Genomic DNA, 12,794 nt, shown 5'->3' with positions numbered 1-12,794 from the left:
CAAGGTCAGTAGGCCATCACGGCAAAAAAAAAAAAAAAAAAAGGGTTAAGTCACAGTAAAAACGCAGGAATCATAATCTGAAATTAAAAATAAGTTATGGCACACTAAAATTTTCATTATATTGTTGGCCATGGAAAATTGAGAAAAGTTAATTAGTCTCCAATTTGCAATTAAAAAATGATTAAAGAAGACGGTTACTCACCGTTGTAACTGTTGTTCTTCGAGATGTGTTGCTCATATCCATTCCATTAGGTGTGTGCGCGCTGCGTGCACGATCGTCGGAAGATTTTACACCCTAGCAACACCGGCGGGTCGGCTGTGGAGCCCCCTAGAGTGGCGCCTTCATGGCGCTGAATATATACCACGGCCGACCCGGCGCCCCCTCAGTTCCTTCTTGCCGGCTACTCCGACAGTGGGGACGGGGGGCGGGTTTGGAATGGATATGAGCAACACATCTCGAAGAACAACAGTTACAACGGTGAGTAACCGTCTTTTCTTCTTCGAGTGCTTGCTCATATCCATTCCATTAGGTGACTCCCAAGCCCAACTTAGGTGGTGGGGTCGGAGTGAGACATTGCTGTGTGCAAAACCGCAGATCCGAAAGCAGCATCGTCCCTGGACTGCTGCACTAGTGCATAGTGAGCTGTAAACGTGTGGACTGATGACCAAACCGCCGCTCTACAAATGTCCTGTATCGGAACATGTGCCAGGAAAGCAGTCGAGGAGGCTTGGGCCCTCGTGGAGTGAGCGGTGAGGTGCGGTGCTGAGACACCTGCCAGGTCATAGCAAGTCCGGATGCAAGACGTAATCCAGGAGGATAGGTGTTGTGAGGAGACCGGTGAGCCTTTCATTCGGTCGGCCACTGCAACGAAGAGTTGCGTCGTCTTTCTAAAGTGCTTTGTGCGGTCAATATAGAAGGCCAGGGCCCTTCGTACGTCCAGGGAATGCAAACGTTGATCCTGGCGAGTGGCATGTGGTTTGGGATAAAAGACCGGGAGAAAGATGTCCTGGTTAATATGAAATGTAGAAACCACCTTAGGGAGAAAGGCAGGATGTGGACGAAGCTGCACTTTATCCTTATGAAAAACTGTGTAAGGGGGCTCAGAGGTAAGCGCCCTGAGTTCAGAAACGCGCCTTGCTGAGGTGATGGCTACGAGGAAGGCTGTCTTCCAGGATAGGTACAGAAGTGAACAGGTGGCCAGTGGCTCGAACGGAGGACCTGTGAGTTTGGAGAGAACCAGATTGAGATCCCACGTCGGGACGGGATGACGCTGTTGTGGGTAAGTCCGGTCTAAGCCCTTGAGGAATCTAACGACCATCGGGTTAGAGAATACCGAGGACGCGAGTTCCCCTGGGTGAAAGGCCGATATAGCGGCCAGGTGAACTCTAATTGAAGATATCGCCAACCCTTGCTGTTTTAGGGCGAGGAGATATTCCAAAATGAGAGGAATGGGTGCCTGCAACGGGGACGTGGCTCGTTGTTCGCACCAACAGGAGAACCGCTTCCACTTGGCCAGATACGTGGTGCGTGTTGAGGGCTTCCTACTGCTCAGCAGAATCTGTTGGACAGAGTGCGAGCATTGCTGCTCTGCCTGGGTGAACCATGGAGCAGCCACGCCGTGAGGTGGAGTGATTGCAGGTCGGGGTGACGCAGCCGGCCGTGGTCCTGCGAGATGAGATCCGGACACAACGGAAGCGGGATCGGTGTCTGAACCGAGAGTTCCAACAGTGTGGTGTACCAATGTTGTCTCGGCCACGCTGGAGCGACCAGAATTACCTGTGCCTGGTCTCTGCGCAATTTGAGCAGTACCTTGTGGACCAAAGGAAACGGAGGGAAGGCATAAAACAGGTGGTCTTTCCAGGGAAGGAGAAACGCATCCGAGAGGGAGCCCGGAGCTCGACCTTGTAGGGAGCAGAACACGTGGCACTTCCTGTTGTCTCAGGATGCAAACAGGTCTATCTGGGGAAACCCCCACTTCTGGAAGATGGAATGTATGATGTCCGGACGGATAGACCACTCGTGCGTCTGGAAGGACCTGCTGAGTCGGTCCGCTAGAGTGTTCTGGACTCCAGGGAGGAACGATGCCGTGAGATGGATTGAGTGGGCGATGCAGAAGTCCCACAGGCGAATGGCCTCTTGGCATAGAATTGACGAACGTGCTCCTCCTTGCTTGTTGATGTAAAACATGGCCGTGGTGTTGTCGATGAGAACTAACACACATCGGCCACGTAGGAGGTTGAGAAATGCCTGGCACGCCAGGCGCACCGCCATCAGTTCCCGAACATTGATGTGCAGGGCTAGCTGGGGTGCAGTCCACAGGCCCTGGGTATGGTGTTCCTTGAGATGGGCGCCCCAACCCAGAGATGAAGCGTCTGTGACCAGGTGCAGAGAGGGTTGTGGGGCGTGAAATGGCATCCCCTCGCAGACCACATTGTGATCTAGCCACCAGGTGAGGGAGGTCAGGACCGAGATCGGGACCGTGACCACCATGTTCAGGCTGTCCCGATGTGGGCGGTATATTGACGACACCCAGGTCTGGAGTGGGCGAAGCCGAAGTCTGGCATGCCTGGTTACGTACGTGCAGGAAGCCATGTGACCCAGCAGGGTAAGGCACGACCTCACCGTGGTAGTTGGGAAGGCCTGGAGCCCTTGAATGAGGCTCGTGATGGTGCCAAAGCGGTTGTCTGGCAGGATGGCTTGTGCACGTCTGGAGTCTAGAACTGCGCCGATGAATTCTATTCTCTGGGTAGGTTCTAGAGTGGATTTGTCCTTGTTGAGTAGGATGCCCAACTCGTTGAATGTGTGCACTATTATGGGGACGTGAGCTTGAACTTGCTCTTTGGTGCGACCGCGTACCAGCCAGTCGTCTAGGTACGGGAACACCTGTATCCCTTGCCGACGAAGGTACGCTGCCACGACAGCCATACATTTCGTGAACACTCTTGGGGCCGAGGATAGGCCGAAGGGAAGGACTGCAAATTGGTAGTGCACCGCGTTTACCACGAATCGCAGGAAGCGTCTGTGAGGTGGGTAAATTGCGATGTGAAAGTATGCGTCTTTCATGTCGAGGGCGGCGAACCAGTCTCCAGGATCGAGGGAAGGGATAATGGCCCCCAGAGAGACCATGCGGAACTTCAACTTTACTACGAATTTGTTGAGTCCGCGCAAGTCCAAGATGGGCCGCAGACCTCCTTTGGACTTGGGGATCAGGAAGTAACGGGAATAAAATCCCCTGCCCCTTAACTCTATCGGAACCTCCTCTATGGCCCCCATGGCCAGGAGCGTAGAAACCTCCTGTATAAGAAGATGCTCGTGAGAAGGGTCCCTGAAGAGGGACGGGGAAGGGGGGTGGGAGGGGGGGATAGAAGAAAACTGGATAGCGTATCCCCTCTCCACCGTGCGGAGGACCCAACGGTCCGAAGTTATAAGGGACCAAGCACGGTGGAAGTGGGAGAGACGATCCCGAAAGGAGGGGGCTGGATCCTGGGGGATGACTGGGGCGCCGTCCTCGACCGCACCTTCAAAAGTTCTGCCTGGGCCCTGAAGGTGGTCTAAGTGGCCCCTGGTTCTGGCCGGGTTGAGGGCCGGTCCACCTTCTCCTACCACCTCGCCCTCGCCTCCGGGCCGAGTCTTGTCTCTGACGAGGCGGGGGGAGTAGAAGCGCTGAGGCTGCGGCCTAAATGGTCTGCGCTGAGGGCCCACAACATGCATCCCCAGGGAGCGCATGATTGTTCTCGAGTCCTTGAGGCTCTGCAGGCGAGAGTCCGTCTTGTCCGAGAACAATCCATGTCCCTCAAAGGGCAGATCCTGTAGGGTTTGCTGCAGCTCCGGAGGCAAACCCGAAACTTGAAGCCAGGAGATCCTTCGCATAGCGATACCCGAAGCCAGGGTCCTCGCAGCTGAGTCTGCTATGTCCAAGGAGGCCTGCAAGGAGGTCCGAGCCACCTTCTTACCCTCCTCTACCATGGCTCCAAACTCTTCCCTGGACTCTTGGGGAATCAACTCCTTAAACTTCCCCATAGAGTTCCAGGAGTTAAAATTGTAGCGGCTCAGTAGCGCCTGTTGGTTCGCCGCTCTAAGTTGCAGCCCTCCGGCTGAGTAAACCTTACGGCCAAACAAATCGAGCCGCTTAGCCTCTTTTGATTTAGGCGCTGCAGCCTGCTGGCCGTGGCGCTCTCGTGCGTTCACTGATGCCACCACCAGTGAACACGGTTGGGGGTGGGTATACAAGTACCCGTAGTCCTTCGACGGGACAAAGTACTTCCTTTCCACCCCTCTCGCTGTGGGTGGGATAGAGGCAGGAGTTTGCCATATCGTATCCGCATTGGTTTGTATCATGCGGATCAGGGGTAACGCTACCCTCGATGGGGCATCCGCTCCGAGGATATTCACGATCGGGTCGTGCACCTCCACTATCTCCTCCGCCTGCAGGTCCATATTACGGGCCATCCTGCGCAGAAGATCCTGGTGAGCCCGAAGATCTATTGGAGGTGGGCCTGTGCACGATGTGCCCGCCACTGCCTCATCCGGAGAAGAAGAGGAAGATGCCTCCGGTGGAACAGGATCCAAGGGCTGGTCCTGGTCTCCCTGTTCCTGGGCCGGAGCATCACCTGCGCCTGGGTCCAGGGCGTCAGGTGGTGCGGACACGGAAGCCTCCATGTCCCCTGGCGGAGGCCGAGAGATGGTGGACTCCGGGGCCCTTCTAACGGAGTGACCCGAGCGAGAGGTCGAGGGTATTGGAGCCCCTTGCTCCTGGTGGTACGCCCACGGGGTCCAAAACGACCAGTGAGATGGGCCATGAGAATGGTCCTCTGTCATCTCCTGCCAATGGCCCAAGTCCTGTTCCTCGGCTTGCCCTTGAGGGGGATATGCCGATCTCGAGAGGTCCTCCGAGGAGTGGGACACCGATCTCGATGGCCACGGCGGTGCCGAGAGCGTTGAGACGATTCCCGTGGGCTGCGGTGCCGCACGGTGCCGGTCCGGAGATGATCTATCTCTACGCGGTGCCGGCGATCGGTGCCGGGACCGCGACCGGTGCCGATGACCTCGTCGGTGCCGGGAGTCGGATCTGGACCTCGACGAGGACCTGGAGTATGCCCGGTGCCGGGAGCGGCCTCTCGACGTCGAGCGTCGACCGTAGCGGTGCCGAGAACTACGTCTCGACGTTGATCGGTGCCGACGATCATAGCGGTGCCGAGACGTAGAGCGGTGCCGCGAAGAAGATCTTGGCCGCGAGTACGACCGGTGCCGAGGCGATATTCGGTGCCGGGACTGCGAGCGGCGTGGGGACCTGCTTCGGGACCTGGATCGGTGCCGAGGTTCCAGCCCTTGCGATGGAGGGCGCATCAAGGCAGGTTTCCCCCTCGACTGGACCGGGCGAGTCAACGGTGCCGTCGGTGCCGGTGGTTGAGGCGGTGCCGGCTCCGTGAGAGCTATTAAGTCTCTCGCCGCCGCGAAGGTCTCTGGAGTCGACGGGAGGCACTGTATCACCGCCGGCCTCGGTGGAGACGCTATCTGCACCGGACTCAACGGCCTCGGCGCCGGAGTCGACGGTGCTGGAGGCACCTGTTTCCGGTGCTCCACCGGCGGACGCGGCTCTACCCCCGGCACTGGGGGAGCCGGCGTCTTCGGCACGGAGGTCCCCGTCTTATGGGCTTTTTTATGCCCCGGGGATAATGACCGGCGCTGAGGCACTTGCTGTGCTTGCGGTGCCGACGAGGTCCGGTGCCGGGGAGGCTTGTCCGACGCCACTCGCGTGGTCGTCATAGCCGGTGCCGCCGGGGCACTGCGCACCGAGGCGCTAGGTGCCGGGGCCTGACTTGTAGATGGAGCGTCCGGACTAAGTGCCGCCTCCATCAGGAGTTGCCGGAGCCGAAAGTCCCGCTCCTTCTTGGTCCTTGGTCTGAAGGCCTTACAGATCTTGCACTTATCTGTTTGATGGGACTCTCCCAGGCACTTCAGACAGGAGTCGTGCGGGTCGCTCGTGGGCATAGGCTTAGCGCAGGAGGCGCACTGCTTAAAGCCGGGAGCGTTGGGCATGAGCCCGGCCCCGCGGCCGGGGGAGAAAGGGGGAGACGACCCCCTTAATCCCCTGAACTACTAGAACAACTAGAACAACTTTTAAAACTATTTAACTATTTAACTATAAACACTATAACTATAACTATAACTATAACTATAACTGCGAATAACTAACTAAGCTAGGGAGAGTGGAGAACAGCTAAGCAGCGCTCCACAGTTCCAACGACCGTCAGGGGCGGTAAGAAGGAACTGAGGGGGCGCCGGGTCTGCCGGGGTATATATTCAGCGCCATGAAGGCGCCACTCTAGGGGGCTCCACAGCCGACCCGCCGGTGTTGCTAGGGTAGAAAATCTTCCGACGATCGTGCACGCGGCGCGCACACACCTAATGGAATGGATATGAGCAAGCACTCGAAGAAGAACCATTTAGTTATATTAGTTTATCCATACTAAATGGCACACATGTACAGCCAAATCTGAGAAAATTCATGGAGGAGCCTGGTTCAGGTGACAAAGACCATGGATGAAATCCCACTCCTATTAAAGTCAAGGGGAATTTTGCCATTGACTTCAATGGGGCCAGGATTTGATTGTTTTAGATAAGCAAATTCTGAAAGTCAGAGAGTCGTGGATATGATAAATGTACAGAAATAGACTCAAAGATGTCCCAAAAGAAGTTGGGGGAGGAGGAGTCATTTGCCTTTAAAAAAGAAACAGCAGTAATTACAAGTCTTCCCTTCCTATGGTTGCTGGAGAACCTTCTGAAGCACATAAAACTATAATAGGAGAGAATAACAGGAGGTGCATGATGTTGACTATTTCACAAAGAAAGCATTTTCCCCCCGTTGTTTGTCAGGAGCTTGAGTTAAGAAAAAAAAATCTCTCTTTAAGGGTTCAGAAGAGTTGGATTAGACATCTTCTTTCCTTTCAGCTATTCAAGTTTCAGTCTTGTCTTTTGTGATGACTGAAAATAGTGGAATTTTGTCTTCTCATAGAAAAATCAGTCATGATATTGCTGAAGAAAAAGATTCTGGACTAACAAAAAACCCACTTATTCAGAAGCAACAAAGGACCATTTGAAATTGTGGTTGATTTCTTTAATTTAGCTTTGCAGTTCCATCTTAATAACTTTATGAATGTTAAAGAAAAAGAGCGCTCTTCTAAAATGAAGACCATGCTGGGAATATTTTCTAGCAGAAATGTGATTTTTCTGTGGCTAAGTATTACTAGTTATTGGATCTGAGCATTCAATCTGACACACTAAATAATGAAGATCAATAATACATTCTTTCTATTATTAATAGTATATTGCAGTAGTACCCATAGGTTCCAGTTAAGGTCAAGGCCTCAAATGTGAAAATATTCATATGTATGTTTATAATTCAAAAACTGTAAAGAGATACAGAAAACATCAGCCCCCTCAAGCCAGTATAAACTAGCTGATTTCTCACAGGTATCATGGCAGTGAACCCAACTCAGGAGATACATTTTTTTCTCTGTTTAATGTGACAGACTTACAACTAAGCAAACCAAGGGCTGGTCTACACTACCGTGGGGAGAGGAGGAAAAAAATAGATCTAAATTATGCAACTTCAGCTACGTTATTCACGTAGCTGAAGTCGACATACCTAGATCTACTTACCACGGTGTCTTCACTGTGTTGTGTCGACGGGAGATGCTCTCCCGTCGATTCCCCTTGTGCTTCTCGTTGAGGCAGAGTACCAGAATCGATGCTAGAGTGATTGGTGGTCGATTTATTGCTTCTATACTAGACACTATAAATCGACTCCTGTTACATCGATAGCTGCCTGTCGATCCGGTCGGTAGTGTAGACAAGCCTCATTGGATGTCACTAGGTCTTCTTCCCAGACCCTGCCTATGTCATGAGAAAGAGAAATGAAGAAGCTGTTCTGGTTGAGACAAGCTTTCCTGGATGATAACTAAAGGTGCTGAAGATTTATCCTGCCAAACCACAAGTTATACACAAGGGTCAAAATACACTTTTACATGTCATAAATTAGAGACTATGCCCTCCAATGCATAAGAACTAGAAAATATCTGTTTTTCCTTTTTGTCTTTGGAGAGAGCAGCTAATGCTTTATAGTGATGTTTGAGCAATTTCTTCAGTTGAATCATTTTAAACTGAACTCAGTGTTTTCCAAAGAACTACAGTATAAGCAGAGATGCCCTATAACCAGAATTACAATTTGCACATTGTTTCACTTAGTTTAATTAATATACTTTGTGTGGTTTTTAAGATCACTAACATTTGCATGGAAAAATCTCTCCTTCATACGGTTTCATCTCTTTCTGCTAATTATTTCTCCTTCATTCTAAACATTCATGGCCTGAAGTCACAATCCTCTGTTTTTGACATCAGATTAATTGCTGTGGAGATTATGATGATTACAACTCAAGGTGAGAAATGAGAGTTTTATCTGCTCAGAAAGCAAATATCCTGTTTTGATGCAATGCCCTCAATAATTAAAAAGAGAAGAGAAATAGACTTTTCTATAACATTTATCTCAAAACATTTCAGTCTTTCATGAGTCATTTAGCAGCTCTCTAATGAAAGAGTGCTTGTCCTTCCAATTAATTCTGACAATAGCTGTAAGCAGTTGAAATAAGAACCTTGTTAATAACCAACTAGCCATTTATGTGGTTTATTATTTATTTATTGATCTCAAGCATTTATTTAAGTATTTGGTTATAAAAATAAACCTTATAATGAGTAACATAAACATGGCTGTGATGACTGCAGACCAAAATACAAAACAAAGCACTAAGGGAAAATAAAATCCAGCAAGTCAGACAATTAACCACATACTAGCTCAAGTAGAAATGACCTACATCATGCACTGAAGATAACCAAAGCCCAATGTTGGCAGACTGCCAAAGGAAGCCCATTCCAAAGATAAGGGCCCTCAATTGGAAAACTTCAGCTCCAAAAACTCACAGCAAGCACACCCCAGACTATCTTAACTGCCATGATAACCAAACAGTCTGTGGGAGACTTGGGTCCCAGATGTCCTGTTTTTAAAGGGACAGTCCCATATTTAAGCCCTCCTGCAGGTGTCCTGACTTTCTTAAAAACGGGCAAATTGTCCCATATTTTCTGTCTCCCCCCCAAATCTGTACTGGTGCTGATTGGATCCCTGCTTGCCAACCACCCGCCCATCAGCGGGGGGGAGGGGCAATGATTAACGATAGGAGTGGGTGTGCAAGGCTGGTGGCAGGACAAAGCTGCAGCATGCACAGCTAGCCACCCCTCCTGCTGGTCCATCAGCACAGCCCCCTGCCCTCCCGTGCAGTGCCGAAAGACTGCTGCTGGCCACTTTCTGGTGTGAACCCTGGCAGAAATCTGGTGGGGGGGGCACGTGACCCTGCATGCCGCCCCCATGTGCTGCCTCAGGAAGACGCAGCATCAGGTACCAGAAGAGGCAGGTCCATCCTGGGCGCCCAGACAAGCACGGAGGGCAGCGGGAAAGGAGAGTCGGGTTGGTGGGTCACTGTCTCTGTGTGAGAGAGGTATATGGGAGTGTGTGTGTGTGTTTGTCACCTCTCCCCGAGTGAACCCTAAAGCCTTAAAGATAAGAAGTAAATAAAAAGAATCCAACTGTGCAGTATTTCTTTTTAACAGGGGTTCAGTCAACTTGATGTTAATTTGAACATTTGTACTGCATAGTTCTGATTGATTTTCATTGAACTTGCTTGAATACGAGTAATTTTACTAGGTGTCCCATATTCAGCATACAGAAATATGGTCACCCTAGTCCCAGACCATACAGGGACCCAAATAACCACATAGACTGTTTTTTTAGTGATCATGTTAAATATGCTCTAGTCAGTGATTCCAGAGCCGTTAGTGTTATGAAGGTTACTTCCCAGCGTGATATGCTGGTGGAACAAGAATATTGGCCTGTCCAGAAATCTGTTGTCACTAGGACCTGGAGTAGTGAACTGATGCTTAAATATATATTTTAGACTTTGTGGTAGAAAAACACCATGTGCAGATCTACTTACATAAGGATGAACATTTCAACTGTATCACTAACTTGCCCATGGAATGAGATTTTACTACACTGTGCTCCCAGACAATTAGAATCAACTATTTGTTCTACTGGAATCTGTAATCGTTTATCAATGTGCCTCTATAAATAATACATAATAAAATGTAATGATTGCTTTACATACAAACTATACTCAGCAATTACATACTGCAAAACTATACTTTGATGCCTGCTTCGAATAAACAGATTAGGATTTAATCTCTGCCTCCTGCTTCTCTCTTTGACCTCACATGGCTCTAATGCAAACGCAATGCAAAACAGGTGCGACAGAACTATCATTGACCTAGCACATTCAGGGAGCACATTCCTGTGTTCCAGAAAACACAGTGAGCACGAAGTAACCACGGGCAGGCCGGCTGCTCGAGGGTCTCAGAAGCCCGTAAGAACTCCAAGCACTACTCCTCGGCTCGCGAGAGTGGCGGAAGGCTCTTCGATCCATTCAAGCGAAGAAACTTTCCCGGGAAAGAAGGCGGCCTCCAGCGGCTGCCGCAAAGCGCTCTCTCTAGCTATGTGACAGCAAAGGGGCTGAAGGGAACCCAGCAATAACCAGCGCACACGCAGCCCGTACACCTCTCTCCTTCCATCTGCACCGACCGCAGCCTGGCAGGTTTTTACACAGCGCCGCTGGTGAGATGCAGCGGCTGAGCGCAAGCCAAGCCCGGAGGGGGGAGGGGAAGAGAAAGGACTCACACTGAGCTCTGCAATTCTCTCCCGAAATTGTTGTCACCTGCCAATCATTGGAGGTACCCCACGAGCGAGGGAGCGCGTGAGCATGCCCAGTGAACACAATGACATCAGCTTCATCAATGCTGGGGGCTGGGAAGCTGCAACCCAGGTGGGAATCGAGGCCGACTCCATTCAATTCCTCCCCACCGCAGGTACAAACGAGGGGAGCGCGGCACACGGGCTGCCCTCTGCCCTCCCAGCCTGGCCCCGAGGCTGGAGCCGCGGGCAGCAGAGGCGGTAACTAGTCCCCGGGGGAAAAGTCGGGGTGTGCAGAGCAGGCTAGTGCCATCCACCCCACTCCGAGGAACTTCTCCCCCCTGCCTGGCGTCTGCATCCCCCAGACCCTTCTCATCCCAACAGGGGGCCGCGTGCCCGGGGGGGGACAATAAACCTCAAGTCAAAGGATGGAGGGGTGGGAACTGAGAGAAACCCTGGGGGCCTGCCCGAGCCCCTGCCCCCTCCTGGAGGAAGCGGGGTCCCTGCAATTCTGCGGCAGGAGCCTGCCCAGACCCCCGCTAGCTACACCAGAGCCCTGGGATAACCCCTGCCCCTCCGCCCCCCATCCTGGAGCGGGAACAATGGGCCGCAGCAGGGAGGGAGCCGGGTGCCCAGGGCGCGGGTGCTGCGCGGCGCGCAAAGAGGGGGGGGGGCGGTGGTGCTTTTTGTCAGGGCTGCAGAACCGCGGCCCCAGGATGCTCAGCCCCACGGTGGCTGGGAGCGGGACCTCCCGACGGGACTTACCCCGATCACCACCGTCTCCTCGCCTTTGAACTTGGGGATGAATTTGTCCCCGCGGAGGATCTCCGCCTCGTTGAGGGGCCGGAACCGGCACATCACTTTGATGCTGCATTCAGCGGGGTCCGCCATCTCGGAGGGGTGGGAGGGATGCTGAAGGGCGAGCTGCAACCCGCGTGCCTAATGCATCCAGCCTCCAGCGAGGCAGGGACCGCAAACACCCGGCCCACCTTCAGCAGGTCATGGGGCGGGGGGCTCGAGAAAGCAGCGCCCCTGCATTGTCCAGCTTCTCCGGCAAAAAAACCAGCCGGCCCGCGGCAGAACCACTTCTGCAGAGCGCCGGGGTGGGGCTCGCACCCCGCGCGGGGGCTGCAGGTGGCTCTCTGCGGGCAGCGAGCAGACAAAGCGGCCGCTCCTTTGCCCCTTCAGCTTCGGCAGCCTCTTGCGAGCCGCCCCCAGAGGCTTTGTGACTTCACCGCATTACATCAACCCCTCCCAAAGCTCGGGCTCGAGGGGAGAGGCGCTAACAAGGCATGCTGGGAGCTGTAGTCCTCCGAGCGGCATACAGGTGGGGGGGCTGGACGGTAGAGGAGGAAGGACAGGGCCGTACCCCACTTTTTCTAGGTGTCTGACTAACTACTGATCGCTGGGGGATGAGGATTGACGGGTGGTGGCGGTGAGCGCTACTTTGAAAGCCCATTACAGCTCCCCAGCTGAGAGGAAATCCGTTTCTAATTGGATCAGGGTGAAATGTTTCACAAATCACACACAACTCAAAAGTGTTTAACAATGACAAAACATATTTTCCCCGGTTTCCAATCAGCGTCTTGAATTTCCAATCTTGGTCGTTTTTGTTAATTACATTAACATTACACTGGCTCAGCAGGGAATGAGCTCTCAGAGTTATTTTTCATAACTCCTCCTCCCTCCCCACCCCCTAAAGATTTTCAACACTCCAAAACATGTCAGTTTGAGTGTTTGTTTAGCTTTTTTATTATTATTTTTCTTACTTTTGTTTCCAGTATGGGGTTTTATCAGTTTAACCCTAAATCCAGAAACCCCAGTTACACTTAATTAAAAATGAGAGCTAGAGAGAAATGGGGAATAGACCCTATGGTATATGTGGCTTGTTAATGTTCTGACATGTTCTGTGAAGTGCACTTTTAAATGCAGATGTTTCCTTTCCTGCTGCATATGAGACATATACACACTCTGTGCTCTCTTTTGCAGACTTTACCTTTG

General features: G+C 52.0%; 1 protein-coding gene across 2 annotated transcripts in view; it reads right to left on the bottom strand.

The window, feature by feature from the left end:
• The window catches only part of KIF5C (kinesin family member 5C), a 132,012-nt gene extending 119,989 nt beyond the window's left edge, over positions 1-12,023 (bottom strand). For both annotated transcript variants that reach the window (XM_034785871.1, XM_034785872.1), the window contains exon 1: positions 11,559-12,023. In XM_034785871.1, the coding sequence (XP_034641762.1) occupies positions 11,559-11,684 (126 nt within the window). In that variant the 5' untranslated portion in view covers positions 11,685-12,023. The remainder of the gene's footprint in view (positions 1-11,558) is intronic.
• Positions 12,024-12,794: the final 771 nt, after the last annotated feature.

The sequence above is a fragment of the Trachemys scripta genome, chromosome 11, assembly GCF_013100865.1.
Source record: "Trachemys scripta elegans isolate TJP31775 chromosome 11, CAS_Tse_1.0, whole genome shotgun sequence".
In the NCBI taxonomy this organism is placed as follows: Eukaryota; Metazoa; Chordata; order Testudines; family Emydidae; genus Trachemys; species Trachemys scripta.
The sequence above is the reverse complement of the archived record's forward strand: the minus strand, read 5'-3'. Positions and strand labels throughout refer to the sequence as shown.